Consider the following 22,710-nt stretch of genomic DNA (forward strand, 5'->3'; position numbering starts at 1 on the left):
GGAGGGGAAGCAACTGTATAATTTTCTTCCATCTGATTGCTTGGCCAATAGGAATTTATGAGCAGATGATGTAGCCTCCTTCAAAGCAGCTTTGCTCTAAAACAGTCTGTACTGTATGTACCTCATACTGCTCGATTTTCTGTCTAGGCAAAGTGGTAGCCTCATCAAGGCTGAGTAAGTCCCCTGCATATGTGACTGGCAAGCATCACTATGGTTTAATTGTGAAAATCCATTGCAAGTTTTTCAGGCAGCAACTTTGTCTCCAGTGCTTGCTTCCATGCATTTGATTGCTGGATTATTCAGTTTGTTTTGAAGAACTGGAAGAAGAGCTTTCTTTAAATAGGGACAAGTTGGCTGTGTAGTTAAGAGCAGTTACTAGGGCACTGGTCTTAATGAGCTCATGAGTAGAGAAATCTGTTTACTGCCATAGATAGGTGCCACTATGTGAGTAGGAGGGGAGGGGGAGAAGAAATCTCTAAAGTAAGCACATTGCTAACATGAGGCAGTCTGTTTGGGCACAAATTCTAAGAAGACCTGTGTTTCATCAGACCTATTTAGTCTACCATTCTCTTTACACAGTAGCCAACCAGCCTATTAGCTAGTCTACCATTCTGGTTACACAGTAGCCAGCTATCTAGTCTAACATTCTGTTTACACAGCCATATAGTCATTAAAAGTTCACAGCAGGACATGAGTGCAATGGTGTGGGCGCACAGACTCTTCAACAACTGGCATACAGAAGCATACTGCCTCTGATGTTGTTGTGTGCCTTCATCCCGTATCTGACTTATGGCAACATGGGGGTTTCTTGGAAAATTTCTTCAGAGGGTGTTTGCCATTGCCATCCTCTGGGGCTGAGAGAGTGTGAATTCCTAGGGTTTCCAGGCTAAGCAGGGATTCGAACCCTGTTCTCCAGAGTCGTAGTCCAACACTAAAACCACTACACCACACTGGCTGTGATAGTGGAGATAAAATATAGCCATCACAGCCAGCAGACACTGACAGTCTGATAGTCCATGAATTTAGCCTTCACAGTATTTTGTGGGAGCAAATTCCATTGTTTAACTATGAAATGCTTTTTAAAAATCTACCCAATCAGTTTCAACAGATGGCTCTGGGTTCTAATATTATGAAATAGAGAGAAAGACTACTGTGATGCTTTATTCACAGTGTGCACCATTCCATGAAACTCTGTTAATGTCCCTCTTGCTTGCTGTTTTTCTACGCTATGCAGCCCCCCAAATTATAAACTGTGTTTTTGTGGGGGTTTTGGGCTATGTGGCCATGTTCTGGAAGAGTTTATTCCTGATGTTTTGCCATCATCTGTGGCTAGCATCTTCAGAGAATGCTGGCATAGGAGTGTGTGTGTGTGTACACACACACACACACACACACACACACACACACACACTTTGTGACCCTTGGTTGAGAGGAAGTGATTTACATGTAAATCACAGATGCTGGCAAAACCTTTTCAGAACACATCCACATAGCCCCAAACCCCACAAAAAAACTATGGATTCCAGCTGTGAAAGCCTTCAACTACACATTGTAACCTTTCTTTCTGGGTGAATTGCTGTATGCTTTGATCGTTTTGGCTGCCCTTTTCTGCACATTTCCATCTATGCACATCCTTTTTGCAGTGATCAGGACTGGACACAGTAGGGTATGACTCCCTTGGCATACAGGAGCATTGTTGCCAAACAATGGGTTTTTCCTTCTGTGGAAGCAGCAAACTTGTTTACCACAATGGACAAGGTCAATCATGTATTGCAGAGACTTTTTGACAGAGCTGTAAAGCAAGATAAAGGTTAAGCACCACTATAGGTCCAAATTTACTTCTTTTAAAATGCCCTGTGAAACTAAGGTAGAATCCATTGAAGCTATCTATATTCAAGCTCACATAAATAGACAAGAACACAAAAGACAAGAACATGAGTTGTGTGCTAAAATGTAATCCATGTTTGTTCTTTGGATTCTTGTGAATCTAAGTCATTTGTTGTTAAACAGGCTTCAACAGTTATGCTCACCATAGTCAAAAGGGCATCACCCTCTGTTGAGCATGATAACTGACCAGTATTACTCCAATATTTTAAGTTACATAGATGGATTTGTTTTGTGTTAAGCTCTGCTACTTCCAAATTTTGGTGGATCCCTGGGTTTTATTGGCTGTTGTGTGACCATGGTGTTTGGAGAGACCTGGTCATGCAGGGCTAAGGGATGAGGAATATTGGATGCCAATGTTCGAGAGAGTCTGGTGACCGGTGGCTCCTCTTTGGCCCTTTCCTTAGGAAAGATTGTAGGATGTGAGGCCACTGGTCCTTCTCTTGGGAACGGAAATGAAAAGTGAGGCAGAACATTCCTGGAGATGGACTGGCAACTATAATCTGTGTCTTGACAAGCATGGCCAACAAAAATTGCCAACCTCTGCTTCCTATGAAGTTCCTGACTGTATGTGTTGCTCTTTATATTGTATTTAATAGTAGATAGTTTTAATAAACATTTTTGTATGACTTATGGATGAAATAATTCTGTTGATAACTTGTGTGTGTTCAGCTGAAAGACAAATATTGAATGATCAGTACTTAACTTTGCTTGTGTCCACTTCACCAGCTCAAAGCAGAAATGTCAGAGATTGTTGGTGACCTCATCCAGAATTACAACCCTTATGATGAAAGCAATAGGAACCTTGAGACTGCATGGGATTATGTCCAGACACAGGTAAGATGGCATGCAAGTCCTAGGGATACAGGGGAACAAGGGCAGTCAACTGTGCTGTGAGATAGCTATAATATTAGTATTTGCTTGGGTTGCGTTGTTGTCATATCACCAGACATCCTGCCTTAAATTTATAAATTAAAGCTGCTTTTTAAAGGTGGATTGAGAGATAAGTTTTGGTGGGAGGAAATCATAAGGTAGTGTTTTGACATTATCTGTACACACCGTTTCCTAATTATACTTGAAACAAAACATAACATTTTGCAGCTTGAAGTGGAATCTTACTATTGAATGGACATGCTGTGATCAGACTGTCTTTTGCTTGCCATTTGTAGTGTTATGAACTTTGTAAAGGCCCAGCCAGAGCCTCATCATCCATTTTATTGTTTTCTTGCATCTCTTCTTTCCACCTGTTGGTGATTGTGATTATTTGGTTCTAAAGACAACACTTGTGTTTTCTGTTATGTGGGAGTAATTATGCAAGTGTCTATGTTGCTATGACTGTGACATATATTCATCCCGCATGATAGATCCATTCTGAGAGTTGCAAAATTGAAGCCATCACATATTTGCATGGTAGCACTTATTTAATTGCAACTCTCATCTGAGGAAGAATATGTGACCCACCTGTAAATATCTATTAAATGTATACACAGTCTCTAGTTATGACTCCTATGCATGCATATCCATCATTGATTCAGCCTTACAGACAGAACTTTCATAGTGCTTAAGGCACAACTTATTTTGTATTTTTAGCTTTAGGTTGGGTACACAAACCATTGGTTCCTACTTGGGACCACTTGTCTATCATTGAGTTTAAAGCCATGAGACATCATGTTTATGAAGTGGTGGGGACTGTACATATAGCCACCACAATTTGCATGATCATGAAGGCCTCTATTGAGCCACCAAGGTTTTACAGATGATACCAGGCAGCTCCAATGAAGATGTGCCAGTTTTAATGAATGGATCCTCTGCATAAGCTCTCCTAAGCTCAGTGAAGTGACCCCTGTTTTCCCCACAATGAGTGGTGTGGGGGTTGAAGACTAGCATGGATTGTCCCCAAGCATGAAACAGTAATATATCCAGTGAAATGTGTGTCCAGTTCCTTTCTGCTGCAGAAAACTGAAATTTGCTGTTCTATGATTTCAACTCACCTTGGATTGTCTCCAGAGCATGAAACAATAATATATCCAGTGAAATATGTGTGAAATTGTCCTTAGTTTCTATCTGCTTCTGAAAACTGAACTTTCCTGTTCTGTGATTTTAACTCACCTTTTGAATATTTTAAAATATTTTTAAATAGTCTGTAAATTTCAAGAGTTTATTTCAGAAGGTAGAAAGTATTGACTACCATCTGTTCTGTAGTTTATGTTTAAGTTTCTTGGCAAGCTCTTAGCACTGATCAAGCCTGAACAACTTGGGACTCAACATGCCTCATCATCTGATCTGTCAGATGTTTAGTATCCTCTCCCTGTGTTTGAAGTCCCTGATGGATCACAAGATTTGATGGGCAGGAAAGCTGCAAAAGCAGGGCATTTGGGCTGACATTCATGGTTGGCGAGCTGCATAAGCAGACCTAGTAGGTCACAAGCTGTGCTGGCCTGGCTCAGATCTTTGTGAAAGACAGGTCAGTAGGCTAAAGTTCTCAATGATTTATGTAACCTGTGGATTGGAACTAAGGGCTAGGTTCACTTTGGGGTTAGCTTATTTCCATTTATCCTGCTTCTTTTAGCCTCTGCCCAGGAAAATTGGGTTTCCAGTTTGTAGATCTAGAACTAGGTGAATGCATTTCTATACCTTTTCAGCTGAGAACTCATCTCCTCCCCCCCTTTCTTTCTCTGTGTGAGTACTTAAAGGACAGCCCCCATGAAGAAAGCTGACAGGATCAACTCAGAATCAACTCATTTGAAATGTGATGTTGGAGAAGAGTTCTGTATCAAACCTAAATTCTCTCTAGTAGCCTAAATGGCCAAACTACAATAGACTCATTTTGGTCATTTTGGCATCTAGAGAGAATTTAGGTTTGATTTCTTCTAGGACCAATTTATTGGTCATTTTGGGAGTCCATGGTATCCACGGAACTGTTCTCCAGCACCACATTTCAAATGAGATGATCCTGTCAGCTTTCTTCACGTGAGGCTGGAGGACATCAGATAATGGCAGAAGAGAAAACTACTCTCTACCAAGTATCAACTTGGACATTACACCTCAGGACAACTATGAAAAGTACTGAAACATACATTTTCAGATGCAGAACTACATGTAACAAAAAGGACCCATATAGCCAAGCAAGATTTCAGAGAAGCGTTCCCAGACATTGCGTGATTGTCACTTGCTATCTGATGTTCTTTTTGTTGCCTGTTTTATTGAACCATTTCCTGTATTGCTATGTGTTTTATTTGTATTATCCTATCATTTCTTAGATTGTACACCATAGGCAGGTTTACTCTTTTATATTGGTTGTTTTTATGTACAGCGCTGTGCAAATCTACAGCGTTATATAAAATAATAATAATAATAATAATAATAATAATAATAATAATAAGATTTCCAACTCCAAATTGAGACTACTGTTGTTTGGCCATTTCTTGAGATGACATGATACAGTAGAAAATATGATTGGTAAAGTGGGAGGCAATAGCAAAATGCATTTGGATTTCCTGCATGGCAGGGGGTTGGACTGGATGGCCCTTGTGGTCTCTTCCAGCTCTATGATTCTATGATTCATATTGCAGGTGGATAATCTCAGTCAAGGAAACCATGGCCCTGAGCAACAGGGTGTCTTAGGGGTGTCTCATTCATAACATCAGCTTAAATCTAAGATGACTTGGTGGCAGTTAACAATAAAGGCCTCCTCTTTTTCTCTTTTTCTGTCTCTTTCTCTCACTCCTTCTTTATGCCAGGGGTAGGAAACCTGCGGCCCGCGGGCCGGATGCGGCCTGGCGAGGCCTTGGGACCGGCCCCAGCCCAATCCTGCCGCCGATTGCCGCCGGGGCCTTTGGGGGGGCAATTGTCTATAGAAGCCTCAGAAACATGCATTTATATTAACATTTTTTTAAAAATCAGCAAATTTTTTCACGTGTCCTCCATTTTTTTAAAAAAAGTGTCTTCCATTTGAAAATTTTGTCCTACATTTGTCCTGGTTTATTTATATATTTAATTTTTTTTTTAAAAAAAAATATTTAATTATTTATTTTTTTACTTCGGCCCCCCAGTTGTCTGAGGGACAGCAACCCGGTCCTCAGCTCAAAAAGATTGCCTACCCCTGCTTTATGCAAACCAAGAAGGAAAGAAATGGGAAAGGGAGAAGCTTGCACATATGAAGACTATTCACAGAAGCCCAAGTGTAGTTTAGATGTTAGACCTCAGTAGCCTTGCGATTGATTCTATAGACAGTACTTGTTTCCCACCTGAAGTGGCTACACTTATCATCAACGCTTTCTAAAAGTTTGTGTTTAAATTCTATTAACAATGGGCAGTAGCTTGCTATTTAAAAATATTTTAAGGATAAATAATGAGAACCTATTTGGATCCTAATCTTTTGCCTTTCTTCACAAATGAAAACTGCTCTTCCCTTTCTTAATTTCCAGAGTTTGGGGAAATTACTTTTTTGGGGGTAGTGGGGACTCCCACAGTCCCCTAGTCAGCATGACTGATAGGCTTCTGGGAGTAATGCTTAAAAAGTAACCTCTCCAAGTTGTAACTTAATCCACAGCTCAGCCTGGCTCAGCTAACGGCTGAAATGGGTAAATAATAAAAGAGCTCCATCTTTTGGAGATTTACTGTTATTAACACTTGGCATTTAACAATTTAAATAACAACATACCTCAACTCCCAGCATTCTGGAAATTAATGACACTGGATAGATGCTAGAGATCCATGAGATGAATAAATTTTGCCAGTGGTACGTTTCTGTCAATCACTGTGTAGGAGGCAGCAGGGGACACAGTGCAAACTGTGTTCTTCCTTTGCAAATGGAAGTGAACAAGTGCATTCTAGTTTTTTTTTTCTTGCACAGGTTTTTAATTGGCTACAATTTTCTGATACATTTTTACTGGCTATTATGTGGTTAATATGTATATTTTTATGGAGGTTTTGGTTATTGTTTGAGTTCCAAGTGCAAATTGATTATTATTTTTCCCACTTTGTTTATTATTGCCAGCAAGCCAGCGTGGTGTGGTAGTCTATTAGTCTAAGTCCCTGGCAGCTCAGAGTTCAAAACTCACCAGGTGGCTTTAAACAAGTCACACTTTCTCAGAAAAGTAGTAGCACCCCTCTCAAGAAAACTATGAGAGAGTGACCATAAATTGGAGTTACCTTGAAGTAACCCAACAACAACAAGAGTTTTAGTGTTAACTACCACAGCCATTTTTCAAGGAAAAGTAGGGTATAATGTTCACTAATAAACAATATGTTCATAAAGTATGGAGAGTTCTCATGACTGTTGTAAAATGTATGTCTGAAGAAGTGGTCCAATTGACACAGCTTGATTTTGTGTATGACATCTATTATGGTTTGCCTACTTGGAGGTGGACATTAAGACAACTTCTTATCCAACATGAAGTACAGGTGGCCTGAAAGCTGTGAGATGAGGTTGATGCCAAGCACCTCTAGGGTATCCACATAGCACAATTCTCTTTGGTGAGAGAGCCCATTGCACATATGAAACAAAGGCGCGTTACAGACGGCCCAGAAGGGGCCGTCTCGTGCCGCCGCTGGTTGCAGCATCCAGGAACCGCAGCAGCCAAACAGCGCGGTTCCCGGGCGCTGCCGAGAAGGAGCATGAAAATCACGCTCCTTCTTACAGCCCGGAAGAGATGCCGCGGGGCGCTAGTCGTGCACTCGCGGCGTCATTTATGGGGCGCGACGTGCGGACGCAGAGCGTCCATTACGCCAAGATGGCGGCGGCCGTGTGGAATGGCCACCGCCGTTACGGACTCAGTCCGTGCTAGGGTTAGGGGCGTCTGGAAGAGATGCCCCTTTCTAACTCTAGCACGGACTGAGTCCATCCTAGGGTGCCCGTTTGTAACGGGCCAAAGTGTTTTTCTGTTGTTGCCTGAGGCCTTGCCATTCAGCAACAGACCAGCATACAGATTAACATGTAAATCACTTCCTCTCAACCAAGAGTCACACAGTATAGATACCCCACTCACTTCCAAGCCAGCATTCTCTGAAGATGCCAGCCACAGATGTGGCAAAACGTCAGGAAAAAACTCTTTTCTCTTACCTGTGATACAAAATAGTTTTGAGGTTGAGGGGGAGAACTAAAATTACTACCTTTTTTAATTTTGGAGGCAGCAACTAAATAAGGATTTTTATGTTCATCTTTTCACTGGGGCTTAAGCTAGGATAATGAAAGTGTGGCGCTCCTGATGTTGTTTGATGACAATTCTCACCAGCCCATAAAACATAGTCAATACAAGGGATGGTGGGAATTCAAGTTCACCAACACCCAGACGTCCACACTTTTCTCATCCCTGAATTAAGTTTATGTTTGGGTTGTATCACTTCAGATGGAAGGTGAGAGCTCATATGTTTGAATGTTCTTTTCTCCAAGAACATCCCCACAAAAGCAAGGTGGAAAAAACAGTGAAATCCAGACAGAAATTTATCACCTCTGTGAGATCCAGGCTTACTATTTGCTTGTAAGAGTGCTTATATTGTACCTGTCGTCACATCTCCCTTTGTGAATAAAACTCATCCAAGCTGGATTATCTTCCTCATTGTATTCGTGTCTTGTTACTGTTTTTAATTGTTCCTATTTTATTACCTTAGATATTTTATAGACTTGTTTTTAGCTAAGCTGTTAACTTTTTGGTCATAAACTTCCTCAGAATTTTATTAAATGGAGATGTATATATATTTTTAAAAAGCCCTGTAATAAATAAACTATGATATTGGGCAAATGTGTCAAACCTAGGAACAACTTGTGTAAGCAAAATTAAACTGTCATAAAAAGTTTTGATGAATAGAAACACAGAGGATGGTTGATTTATTTTTAATGCAGTTGTCCTGTTGTGGCTGGAGTGGACCAGAAAACTGGAAAAACAATACAGTCCTCCAGGAGAAAAATCAGACATCCTACCCTTGCTCTTGTAGCAATGACTCAGTTGACTCTGTGGCAGAGGTGGGTTTCTGCCCTTTGGAAACTGCTTCCAACACCACCACATTTGAAGACTGGCCAGTTAGAAAGCAGGTGAGTGTGTCTTAACTTTTTGAAATCACATTAGGAAGATTCCTGTTGCAGGCTTTCAAAAGAGAGAAACTGGGCTGGACAATGCCAACAAACTACTGGCCATGCTTCTTTTCCTCCTAGTGTGATAGCAGCTGCTTGTTTTCTATATAGACCTGTTTTAGCACAGCATCCAGCTCAGAATCCTGAGCTCTTCTTTTAAAAAACTAAAATCTATATTAGGGCAACTGCTTTATTATTGAATAGTCAGCATCAAATAGTGTTCAGGCTTTAGAGAACCCTTCATCAGAATGGGGTGGCAGGCAAAGGCGAAGGTAGTGGTGATGGGTGGGTTGGTGTGGAGGAGTGGGGAAGGTAGCTGATACTAAAACCATGGGATCTGCTTTTAAGATGAAATGTCATAGTAGATTGCAGAGATTCAATTTAGGCTCTGACACAATTTCCATAGCACAGTAGTAGCACTCTTGCTTAGCTTGCAGAGGTCCTAGCTTCAAATCCCTTGCATTTTTAGAGCATCAAGTGGTAATTAGGTAATGGGAGAAGGTCTGTGTGATTCCAAAGACCTCTTGGCTCAGACAAGACAATATTGAGGTAGGTCAGCCAATGGCACAAGACAATGATGCCTTCAGTCATATTTTAAATAACTAGTTTTAAAAATAAAAACTTTAGTTCTGGCTTTAGTTCTCTGGCATTTTTCTCCTTTGGTGATCCATATCCATGTCTGTGTTTTATACTTCTTTTGTCAAAGGGATGTATGAAAGGTGTGCAGAACTGGTTACAGGAGAACCTTGGCATCATTCTTGGAGTCTGCACAGGTGTTGCTGTTGTTGAGGTAAGCTCCCCCCCCCCCCCCGCTGTTTTACAGAAATCATCTTAATATACCTCTAAGTAAAGGCAACAAGCTTAGCCCCATGACTATTCTAGAGCTTTAGTAGTAGGTATCAGGATGACATGTGAGAGGTACTTCAGCCTTTGATCTATGCAGGGATGTGCCCTGCATTTGGACCCTAATCCCAGGATTTGACTGGGAGTAAAACAGTTTCTTATTATATCAAGTCTGCTGTTTCTGAATTGGTGGATGATTGTCCAGAATGCTTGCTGCAAGTTTTTATTTACTCCCAAGCATGAATAATTATGTTTTCCTCCAGTCTTTATTTCCTGCAATATGTGGGGTTTTACTAAAACATCCCACAATTGCAATTATCTGAAACAATCTAGCCATCTTGATTAATGGAACCTTCTACTTTACAAAAGTCTATTTTGATAAAAGGTTAGAAAGCAATAAATCACACAAAATAAAGAGGAAAGTTGGTTTATATGCTCAATTTTAAATCATGGAAAAACTGTATTTACAAAGAAAAGCCACACTAATAGTCTTTTTATTATTTTTTATTTTTAACAAAATATTCAAGTCTCATCCGTTTAAAAAACAAATCAATTTTTTATTCATTCCTTAGCCCTCTTAAATGTTTATCCAATATCAGTAAATCTGTTCTGAGTTTGGTCACTTTCATTATAACATGGAAATGTTTGAGATGGAGCTTTTCTGTAGCATCACATGGGCAAGAGAACACAGAATCCTTTATCATGAGGAGCAAAGAAGGCCATGAGACCTAGTAGTGGTGCTGATATTGCCCATCCACCCACCTATTTGTCTATTGGTTTGTCTTGATGTGCCCCTTGCCTTGCCTGTTTGGCTCCCACAAGCCTTCAATGCTGAGAAGGTGATTTGTTCCTCACTTCAGTTTCATAGCTGCACAGAAAAAGTGAGGCACCAGCCAAACAACGTTGAAAAACCTTGTTCACTTTTTTTTAAATTGCCCAGGCTATAACGTTCCCCACATCCCTCTAGCCTAATCTGATGTCCTCAGGATTTGTCCAAGTATGCCCTATCTTCTGTTGCCAGTGTTTAGGATTCAGATGTTGGTCCAGCTGGCTTTCATAGATGGGATGGGATGGGTAGTTTCTTGTCCTTCCTCTAAGGTTAGTGAAATATCTTGGGTTGACCCTGGTTGTGGGTGCAGGGTAAGGGGTTCAGTTTGAGGATTCACAAGAGCCGAATTCTGTCTAGAGTTTTCCTACTTAACCTTCCTTTTGTCTCTTTCTGTAGCTCCTGGGAATGGTGCTGTCTATCTGCCTCTGCAAGAACATACACACTGAAGAGTACACCAAAGTGCCCAAGTACTGAGAGACTGTTGGCCTCAGGAGTAGGCCCAGAGCAAATGCAACATTTCCTTCCTCCTCATACCCAGACTGTCTTCATCACTCACCATTTCTCCTCTGACATCCATACTGCTACAGATCATTAGGCTGTGCCACAGCCATAGATTCTCTGAGGGATCAGGGCTTGGGCCAGTCCCATCCTCTCTTTTGACTCTTCTATGAAGCAGGCCATTTAAGTCTTCCTCTACTCATGTGATGCCCTGCAACTAACTGCCAGCACCATGCTTAGACAGCCTCTTCCTTATTTTTATCCACTTCTGACCCATTGGGAGGAGGCTCAGAATGATCCTCTCCTTTTCCCTCTTGTTTTGAAATGCTCTGCTACTATTGATATGTATATATAACTCTTATGCTTTTGGGGGGCTTTGGCTACTTTTGGAGGTTTGGGGTTTCTCTTCAACACATGTGTGGTAGAAAAGAGGGGTTCTCAATCTTGTGTTCCCAGCTGTTATTGGATGGCAGCTCCCACAGCCGATGGTTATGGATACTAGAAGTTGTAGTCCCAACATTATCTGGGGACTCATAATTGAGACCCACTTGTCTAATGAATCTGATGTGTCTGTTTTGTTGTCACTTCTTCAAATCTACTGAATTATCTCTTGAAATTGCTCTTGCATTGTTTGCTATATTTTCCCCACCACACACACGAACACATACTCACCACTTGTCCAGTCCTTATCATCTGTCAGGGTGAAGATTGGCCCAGGCACAATCTTATGATTTCTCCAGTTACCCTGTGGTCAGAGAGTGTGTGGCTTGGGTGTGTCGAATTTCTTTCTTCTCTGCCACGTACCTCCTTTCTTTTAGGCTGGAGACACTTTAGAAACTGCATGTGTATAGCACGGGTGAGTCTGCACAGGCTCACCAGTATATGTTCTTGGGTTGCCAACTTTTATAGAGGTAGTGATTGTGACTATATATTTTTGTCCCAGTATGAATCTTATGTAATTATGTTCTCTCTTTGATGTTTATCACACTATACTCTTAAAGTGCTACTATTCCACTTTGACTCCTCTAGCTGCCTCCTGTTGCATTCTGGGATTGGCAGTTTTAAGGAGGGGTAGAATGCAACAGGAGGCAGCTAGAGGAGTCAAAGTGGAATAGTAGCACTTTAAGAGTATAGTGTGATAAACATCTTTGTTAAGGTAAAAGGATATCTACAATTGATATTTTATACTGGGAATGGTGGGGAGCACTTGTTCTGGGCTTTAGGTTACATCTTTTGTTGAAAACAATGACTCTTTCCTGTTGTCTTAGATCTCAATTTGGAAATCACTAAAGTTGTCACCAGGATCCAGAGATATATGTAGCTGGTCATCACTATGAAATTCCTTTGGAAGGAAAAGTCTGCTACCCTATGAGGAAGTAGGGATCGCATTCAGATAAGCAGCTGGCCATATGGCAGTGTCTGTTGCAATGAGAGCTTTCACTTTAAGAAGGCCCTGAGAAGGCAGATATGGAAATCTTGAAATTTTGAACAAATGATCACATCCTTTTGTGTACTGGAAGTCCTAAGCTTCCTACAGTGTGCAAATTGGTAGGTCTGTCTTCTGTAACTGTGTCCTGGTACATCATTGAAAGAGGTAGAACAATTTGCCCTGAGTGAGGAATTAAACAAACTTAATGTAGTTACTCTAGAAGTTAGCTTCCAAACCTGTGAAGAACATGTTGTCTCTTTCTCTGTCTGTATTCCTTGAGTTGAAAAATGGTTGTAATAAACACAAGAAATGGGCTAATCATTATTATTATTTTAGCGTTTATTATGCTAAAATAAAATGTAGTAGGCAGGACAGGTAATTCATGGAGGATGTTCTTTGCTCCATCATTAACTTCCTTCCCCATTAAGGTTCTGGCAAAGTTGGAAAAAGGGATTTTCCTGGGAGTGAGTGTTCAAAGTTTGCTGCCCCCACCCCAACCCAGCCTGGTGTTTTCCTTTTTGAACTGATTGTAAAGCTAAGTTTTATATTCACCTCTTGTGCTTCACTCGATAAGCCGCTTCACTGAAGAGCTGTTTATGCAATGGTTCTTGTTCTCATGGATTCAGCTCAGCAGAAGCAAAGCTGAGCCCATTCTGGATTTCTTTGTTTTTAGAAAGTGCTTCCAAATGGAAGAAATGCATGTACAGATTTAAACAAATAATGGGTGGGTATTTCAGTAATAAAAATATTTGCTTAAAAATAAAAAGTGTTTGTTCATTCAGTGTCTTTCTACTCTTGAACATGCTTTTAAGTGGAGCTGAAGTATTTTTTTAAAAGATGTTAAGAAAGCCAATGAGAATCTGTAAGATAGAATCTAGTCAGATACCTATTGGTAGCTTTTACTTACTGACACACTTCCATTTGAAAAACAGAACTAGGTTGTATGTTGAGAATGGTTGATTTGCTTGAACCAGAAAACTATTCCTGAATCAGAAGAAGCAAGGCACCAAGGGTACCATGCCCCAGTGTCCCCACATATACCAATCTTGTTATTTTCACCCCAACTTTCATGTGTTGGGCACCTCATTCCTCCTTAAAGGTTACTTCTATATCTGTCCATCTAAAGTCATGTAGAAACCCCTGCATGGGCAGAAAGTCTGAATAAGCACATTAATTCATTGCAGTGAAACCTAGCAGGCAAATGTATGTAGACATTTCTTTGAGCTCAATACCTGAGGGTGATAAGAGTATACAATGATGTTGGGGCCAGGTGGGCCAGTGCCTGTAGCTCCTGGCCACTAGGTATGTTACTGTTCAGGAATAGTGTCTGAACCAGACACAGCACTGTGGAAGAGGGGGTAATGTATGCCACATTTGCTAAGCAGAGTTTGGAAACTGCTTATTAGGTATGCAATAGTGTATGTAAATATAGGATTTGGACTATTTATAACCAGCATGGCATAGTGGTTTGAGTGTTAGGCTATAATTATGGAGATCAGGGTTCAAATCCCTGCTCAGGCATGGAAACCCACTGGGTGACCTTGAGCAAATCACATTCTCTCAGCCTCAGGATGGCAATGGCAACCTCCTCTTAGGATACATGCCAAGAAAACCCAGTTGCCTTAGGGTCACCACAAGGTGAAAACAACTTGAAGGTACACAACAACAACAGATAAAAGGGAGAACAGCTCTTATGACAACATTTGTATAAAAAAGGACAAAGGGAAGGGATCTGATCAATCTACCGAACTAAGAGACTGATAAGTGATATGTAATATCAATCTTTGGGATGCATTTGTAATAGTAGTCCACTAGAGGGTGGTAAAGCCACACCAAAATCCTGGCAACAGTCCTACAGCACTGGAGCCATTCTACCGGAGCCAGATTCAGCTTTCTTGATCTAGGAATGGAGTTGTTAACATGGGCCATATTCCCAGTTAAACCAGTTTACAATTCACCTTCCCTCCATGTTGGTGAATCGATTCCAAAAAGTCCATTGTTCCAACTTTGAAAGCAGATCTTTTCATTATCCCCTTGTAATCTTTTCTTTTTGGCATGATGGTTATCCCCACTAGTTTGCACCACTTCAAAATGCATGTCAATCATGTGTGTGTCATCAGTGACATAAGCGGCTGCCTAGCTTGGGAACTATATATATACTGTATATATATATATATATATATATATATATATATATATATATATATAAAATGGATAGAAGATTCAATTCATTGGTTTTGCAGCTACTTGCCTCACAGATGCTGTCGGCTGGATCGCCTGGTTTGCCACCTGAATAATTGCAAGGAGTTGTAAAATCAATGAATCAAATCTACTATCAGTTGTTTTTTTAAAAAAATCGTGCGGCCATAGGTCACACCACAAGCACAAAGGCAGCACTGAGAGGGGGGAAATGGTGGATCTACCAAAAAAAAAAAAAAAAAAAAAAACTGAGAGGGATGGTAAACACCCCTCTGCCATTAGTCTCTTCCCTCCAGAATGATGTGATTCAGATCTGTCGTTCCCACTAGTTGATCACACTTCTGAATTGATTTTTTTTCTCTCAAAAGAATTGCCAAAGAACTCGCTCCAGGAAAGAGTGGTTTTTTGCATTTGCCTCTCTTCATTACAATTGAAACTGATCATAGTAGGATCGGAACTAGTTTCAAATGGGAACGACGGTCATATAACACGACCAGCAATTTGCTTTAAATCAATGGGAACGTGGCTTTGGAGAGTTTACATATCAACAGGACAATGTGCACAGTTCCTATACAGATTAAATAGTTAATCTGTGTACACTCCCCATGCTTTCAGAGAAATGTCAGGTGTGCTCAAGAGCTTCTCTGCTCAAATCCTAGGTACTATAAATCTTTTTCCAAGTTCTCATTTTAAATAAACCCTCACAGGACAGTACTACATGCAGCTTTTGAACCAAGATGAGACCAAGAAAGAAGTGTCTACTCATATAACAATGCCTCCAGCCAGTAATTTCTCTGTCCCCAACCTGTCCCTTTTCATTGATGGGGAAAACCCATGAGTGCCCTGGCAATCATGCAAGTCCCCAGGTACAAAATGTTGGTCCTGGGGCACTTGCACAAGTGCAAGAAAACAATGGCAAGAAAAAGGAAAAAGAAAGTTGCACGATTGCATGGTGTCAGTGTCCCCTCCTTCCCCTGTCTCCCCCTCCCTCACTATTCCTGAGCCCCCTAACTATATTTTATTTATTTATTCTATTTCTTTTTTCCTCTGGTTTTGTTGTTTTGGGTTTTTTTGTTTTTACTTTTTAAGATTTAAATTGCAGTAGCAGAGCTTGGGAATTAAGTGAAAAACAGTGGGGGGGGGGGGGAGATCCTAAAGGCAAGGAAGCCAGATTAAGGGAGGGGGCAGAATGAGAGCTCTATGGGGGCAGAACCCCAGTGGCACTATTGAGAGAGTTGTGGTGATGGCTGCCTTGAAAGTGCTATGTTACGTACCTTTCTTTCTTTCTTTCTTTCACTAGCATGGCTGCTGCAAGGTGGGGCTTGTGCAGAAGAGTCCACAGTCATTAAGACAGACTCTTGAAATTGTCTAATTTCCTCTTTGTTTTGTGCTGCTTCTATTTTCGTGCCTTTACTGTTGTTGGGAAGCCTAGGACAAATGGTCTAAACTGTGGCAGTTCATAAAGAAAAGGAGTAAACTATGAAACTGTATATGGACCACCCATAATGGTATATAGGAAACATGAAAGCTTTAAATTATTTACCAACAGTGACAAAGTTGGGAAATTGTATCAAGTAAATGGCATTGCTTCCTCATTCCAAGTTTGGAGTCGGGGTGGGCAAAGAGAAGCTGGGATCATTTATTCCCCCTCCCCTCCCAGCAGGCAATTCTTTTGGATTCCAATACTGAGATATATGGCTGATTTCTAGGTGTTTAGGAGGGTATGCTTTTAGTATTACAGCCGCTCTAGTGGATAGTTTGAGGCACTTTGGAGGCAGTTTTTCACCTGGAAAAAATGCAGAATTGAGGGGGTGGAGGTCTATGAGAACCATCATGGTTTGAGCATTGGACGATGATTCCTGAGGTCAGGGTCCAATTCTCCACTCAGCCATGGAAACCCACTGAGTGTTCTGGAGCAAATCACACACTCTTAGCCTCAGAAAACCCTGTGATATGGTCACCTTAGGGTCACCATAAGTCAGAACAGTATCTAGTAGCACTGTAAAACTTTAGCACTTGGGGATCTGCAAAAAGTGTTTGGTTGAACTTTCCACACCCCTGGCCTAGACAGTCATTTTTCAGAGACGATGGAGTTGCATTCTGCATTGTAGAACCTGCTATAAACAGGTGACTGGATTACTTGACCTCAAAAGTCCCCTCCAACACCATGATGACAGCATTTGGAGTGGAAGGTGCTGTTTTATTTCATGACCGTATTTCCAAGTTTTGGTTTCAGGCCCAGATATGCTCACATATGTACAACTGTTACAATGCTAACATATATTTCGAGTTAATGAAGGGGTTACACATGGAACTTACGGAACTCCATTACATCTCACCACCTCATGTTTTTGCTATGATAGTCCCCAGCCCTTCTGTACCGAGTGGGTAGAGCCACCAGAGACACAAACCAATAACAACTGTTGATATCTGAAGTAGTTTTGGTAGATGGGGTTACTGGCCTGTGTCTTGCTATGGGGCATAGCCAGATGCTTCTCCAAATCCCCCAGCTTTCCATCAGCCCTGGAATAGCAATGGGGGGGGGGCAGTATTACAGCATCATTGTGAGCCTGATGAGGGGAAGCCTTTGGTCTTTGCGTAGGGTAGAATACTACCTCCACAACAACAAAAGATACACACAGGTGTAAGGTGGCCTTATGGGTGTATATGTCACCAACAGGATGCCAGACCTGTGTGTAACACTTCCCTGCCCAATTTTTGAAAAGAAAAAATTGTTTTCAGCTCCCTGAGGCTGACCTTTTATAGCAAGTACATTTCTATATCGTTTATCAGTGCACTTAAGCACTCCCTAAACAGTTTACAATGTGTAAGCTAATTGCCCCGAACAAGCTGGGTATTCATTTTAGCAACCTTGGAAGGATGATAGGCTGTATTTTAACTGTGTTAAACTTTTTAAAAAAACTTTTTGAAATATATTTATTTTCATTTTATTTATATTTTGCTATTAGTTACCTTGACAGCTGCTTTTTGACAGAAAGGTAAAATCTAAAGTTAATGAATAAAGTTTTAAAATATATCTTCCAGGTGGAAACACTGCATACAGAGCTCAGGGAACATGCTATATGACTACACGGACATATTTTTAATGGGCCTTGCATATTTATCTTCACTGGTGGCTTGTCACCCATTTTCAACAATCCTACAATTATCTTATTTTAAAAAGACCAGTAGCATTGCTATATGGTTCTTAAGAGCAATCCAAAATCGCCCCCCCCCCAGACATACTTTGTGCAAGAGTAGTGTAAAATATGGTTTCTAAAGACAGAACAAAAGAGTGATTCCAAGAATTTACACACAGGCATGCAGACAAGAGTACATTTAAGCACACTTTATTGATGCAATTTTTAATATGGTTTTTTAAAGACTAGAAACAAAAAAGCAATTCCAGGAATGTACACACAGGCTTTGTGGAAGCATATTCAAAATTGTGTTTCATTGATGCAACTTTTAATACGGTTTGTAAAGACTGTGAAAACAAATTCTACACAAAACATGCAAGAATACTAAAAATTACACTTTACCAACACAAATTTCAATAGATGTGGATGCACGATAACTGCAGAGCATTAATGTATTGTGTCCTCAGTATAACCTTTCCTATTTTTTTTTTAAAAAACATACTGACCATTTTACAGCCAATTTAGCCTGTTGAGTCTGTACAAAATGACTTGTAACTGCAGTAACCTACAACTTTTCCTGTCTAGAAGTTAGAGTCAGGGAGGTGGAAGCACTATGCAGAAAAGCCCATATAGGGAATACCCCCACTTCAGAACCACCTTTTTACATGCCTGTCATCAAATATGCTTGATTCTCCACAAAGACCCATAAACCTCCCAACTGACAATATGAGTCAACCTGATCCACTTTTGGTCTATTTTCTTGGTGTTAAACATATGCAATGGAGGCCAATGCTTTAGGACAGAAGTCATGTTTACTGACCACTAAGCAGATGAAAATGGTCTCATTCTCCAGTTAGGAGGCATTCCCTCACATTTCAAGATCTATATGATAGATTGTTCTTTAATGGCTCAGGTCATTATGAAATGCAGTGTGATTTCAAATTCCTGATTTATGTTAGAGCAGGCTGTGCAGCTAGTTGTAGAGAATAAATGCATCCAGATGACTGAGTGGGTTCAGCTTTGGTCACTGTGTCTAGAAATGACATAATATCCCATTAGGTCTCATGAGTCAGAAGGAGGAGGGAGGGTTGGCTTGCTGCACACTCAGTAAAATCCAGGGCGGTTAGTGTTTTTAAAACCCGCACAGGACTTTTTTAAACCAACACAGGACTTTTCATATTATTATTTATTTATTTTTGCATGATCGTTTTTAAAAACAAAAGCTGTTTATAACTCTGGCTGAGCTGTCTCTGCGTGACTAAATTGGCCATGACCTTGTTCATAATGCAAAGTCTGCAAAATTGCTAAACTGATGTTGGGATGATGAGTTTCGACTTGGGTGGGATCATGCTACTCTTCATCTTCCACTTCTCCCCTGACCCCCCCCCCCTTCATATATCTGGAATGCATTAACAGTAAGGTCTGGCTACCGATGAGCTAAACTTGCCTTGGTTTGCTCTTGCAATAATTTCACCAGAAAGGCCAAAGTGATCTGCATTAAGGCCAGGCCTGTTGAACTCCCCATTCAAATACCATATCACAGGTAGGTCAAAAGTTTTCAGTCCTCCAGACATTGCTGGACATGCAGCATTCCTCACCATTAGTTATGCTGCCTGGGACTTGTAGTCCCACCAGAGCCAGAAGTCACATGATTCCCAGTCCTTCCATCCAGTGATGGCGAATCTTTTAGATGCCGAGTGCCCAAACTGCAACCCAAAACCCACTTATTTATTGCAAAGTGCCATATCCCTCTAGCTTTCTAGTAACAAACTCCAGCAAACTCTGTGCTGGGGTGACAGCACATGTGCCCACAGAGAGGGCTCTGAGTGCCACCTCTGGCACGCGTGCCATTGGTTCACCATCACTGGTCCCCTCTGCTCACAAGTTCTGGGCTTGGCAGTGTTACGTAGTCATAGGCTGTGTCTGCACTGCAGAAATAATCCAAGTTGGCACCACTTTAATTATCATGGCTGAATGCTATGGATTTCTGGGATTTAGAGTTTGCTGTGGCACTAGAGCTCTCTGATAGAGTAATAAATATCTCATGAAACTACAGCCTCAGAATTCCAATTCAATGGAGGCACAGCAGTTAAAGTGGTGTCAACCTGGATTATTTCTGTAGTTCAGATGCAGTCTTAATCTCAAAATCTACCTGCTTTTATTTAAAAAAAAAAAAAACAAACCAAAAAAAAAAAAAAAGATGGGAGAGTGTACTGTAGCCTCACCGATCTCAGAAGAGAGAATTTCTGGACCTCAAAATGTTGTTAGACTGCAGCTGCCATAATCCCTCACCAGTCATCATGATGGCTGGCCCTGTTGGAAGCTGCAGTCTGGCAACATCTGAAAGGCCATATGTCCCACAATACTCATTCAGAAAGCCATAGGCCATGTTCTGTGACTGTAATATGCACCACACATACACACTTGTTCCTTCCTCAAAAGTGCCCAGCTCATCCACTGGGGAGGAGATACTTTCACACATTGCTATAACTTCTAGGTTGTGCAGGCAAGCACCTTCTCTGTCATAATACTATCACAGGTATATCTGGTGGGAACATGGGACAAGGTCTTCTTGGTGGTCTCTCTGAGGCTCCGGATCTTACTTTTCTAGATGGGTTTGATTGGTATTCTCCTTGCTATACTTCCACAAGCAGGTGAAGAACTTTCCCCCCCAGCAGTCCTATGAAATAGCAACAAGCACAATCACAACCCCATATACATGGCTCCTGATTGACAACATGGGCTCTCAGTGTATGGGCTGGATGAGCCTTTTGGTAACTATCACCCACTCCCTGTGTATTTACTTATCATTCCCACTGTCCTGAAAAGCATTACATTAAAAACAAACCTTTTATTTATCTCTCTTTTAATGGTTCCATTACTACTATGGAATATGAGTCGTCTTATTTTCTTGTCCTTTTTCGTTAACATAAGTGGGTATGAGTAAACAACAAGCCAGAACAGAACTTCATATCTATAAGCAGAAAAATAATAAATCCAAGACTTTATATAATTAGATCAAAACACAGTTACTTTAGGGTGATTTATAAAGCTCAGTATTCTTATTGTTCATTATCATCACCGTTCCTTTGAAGAGCCGTTTCAAACAATCATACTGTCCCCTTAAGAAGCTGGATCTTTAATGTGATCTTTTTACTATGTTTTTAAAATGCATCAATATACACTCATCCCTCCATATTTGCGGCTTTGATATTTACAGATTTGATTATTCACATATTTGATTAATATGTTCTCTCTAGGAATATTTAGGTCCTCCAGAGCAACTCTATGGTCAACTTTAACTAAATGTTGCAATGAACGACATAGAGATTCCTAGAGAGATGTCCCCTCAGGTAAAAACCTGGTGTTTGAGTTATTTGCAGTTTTCCCATATTCACGGGAGTCTTGTGCCCCTGACCCTAGCGAATATGGAGGGACAAGTGTGTGTGTGTGTGTGTGTAATAAGAAGTTGGCTCCTTAAGCTCCTGGTTGATAACCTTAAGCCAATTTACCTAGCAAACTCCATCCCACCTAGCTCATGGGTTTGGATGCTGCTCACTGCACTCATCTTCTTCGAGAAATTTACCCTAGTTTTCAATCCTGGACCACAGCATCTGTTGTCAGACTAGGTCCAGCACTCAAGAGGTTGCTGTTCACAGCATTCTTCACCATAAGCTAATATGCTCCAACATTTCACCAATAAAAACTAAGACACTTGTGCCAAAACAACACCAGAATGTGGACATGACGACATTAATGGAGACTGCAATCTAGTAAAGGCTATAGCAGTTTGTATTTGCCTAAGTCTACTGGGAAGGGGGAAATTTCTCCCTTCTCCTCCTCCCACCCAGCTGACCTAGGCCTTGTTACATAGGTGATTTACCATGAGTTCCCCTCAGTTCTCTGTGCCCTGTTCATGCAACACAGGCCCAAAGCTCCAAACAGGGTCCCGACTGTCTTCACAACAGCTGCACCCGATTTGGGGCTTCTTCCCCCTAACCAGCATTTAAATACATTGGACCTTTGGTATCCACTGGGGGATGGTTCCGGAAGCCTCCGTGGATACCAAAACTGGTGAATGCTCAAGTCCCATTAAATACAATGGCAGAGTAACAGGCAGCCACTGTTATTGCTGAAATCTTGCCAAAAACCTGCAGCAAATGGTGAATTACAGTCAGCCCAAATATCCACACATTCTTTATGCATGGATTCCAGCATTCACAGCTTGAAAATATTCCATATATATATATATATATATATATATATATATATATATATATATATATAATTGATTTTGCTATTTTATATAGTATCCTTTCCATAAAATAGCAAAATCAAGGTTTGCTTTTGGGAATACACACACACACACCTGTATATGCAATCTTCTGTCCATCCTCACCATTTTGAAACTTGCTTATGCATGAGGGACGAACGGAGGGGGAAACAATGAGGCTTGAATATAAGTGAAATTCCATTTTTGTGAGGAGATCTGGAACGGATCCACCACAAAAAAAGAGGGGCGACTATATATATATATATATGGATTTAATATTTTCAAGCTGTGAATGGTGGAATCCATGGATAAAGAATGTGTGGATATTTGAGCTGACTGTAATTCACCATTTGCTGCAGGTTTTTGGCAGGTTTTCAGCAATAACAGTGGCTGCCTTTTCACTTGCATTCCCTGCAAGTTGCCTGCTACCCACAAGTAAGGGGAGAATTTGGGGCCAGAATACACCAGAGGCAGCCTGGAGTACCTGAAGTATTCTGACAAGTGTAGACTAGTATTCTGGCATTAAAATGGAACCATAGTGCT

The 22,710-nt window shown here is 40.9% G+C and overlaps 1 protein-coding gene across 2 annotated transcripts in view; it reads left to right on the forward strand.

The window, feature by feature from the left end:
• Nucleotides 1-13,337, forward strand: part of CD82 (CD82 molecule) — a 104,345-nt gene extending 91,008 nt beyond the window's left edge. For both annotated transcript variants that reach the window (XM_042438554.1, XM_042438563.1), the window contains 4 exons: nucleotides 2,614-2,721; nucleotides 8,729-8,917; nucleotides 9,663-9,746; nucleotides 11,025-13,337. In XM_042438554.1, coding sequence (XP_042294488.1) covers nucleotides 2,614-2,721; nucleotides 8,729-8,917; nucleotides 9,663-9,746; nucleotides 11,025-11,102 — 459 coding nt within the window. In that variant the 3' untranslated portion in view covers nucleotides 11,103-13,337. The remainder of the gene's footprint in view (nucleotides 1-2,613; nucleotides 2,722-8,728; nucleotides 8,918-9,662; nucleotides 9,747-11,024) is intronic.
• Nucleotides 13,338-22,710: the final 9,373 nt, after the last annotated feature.

The sequence above is a fragment of the Sceloporus undulatus genome, chromosome 1 (assembly GCF_019175285.1).
Source record: "Sceloporus undulatus isolate JIND9_A2432 ecotype Alabama chromosome 1, SceUnd_v1.1, whole genome shotgun sequence".
Lineage (NCBI taxonomy): Eukaryota > Metazoa > Chordata > Lepidosauria > Squamata > Phrynosomatidae > Sceloporus > Sceloporus undulatus.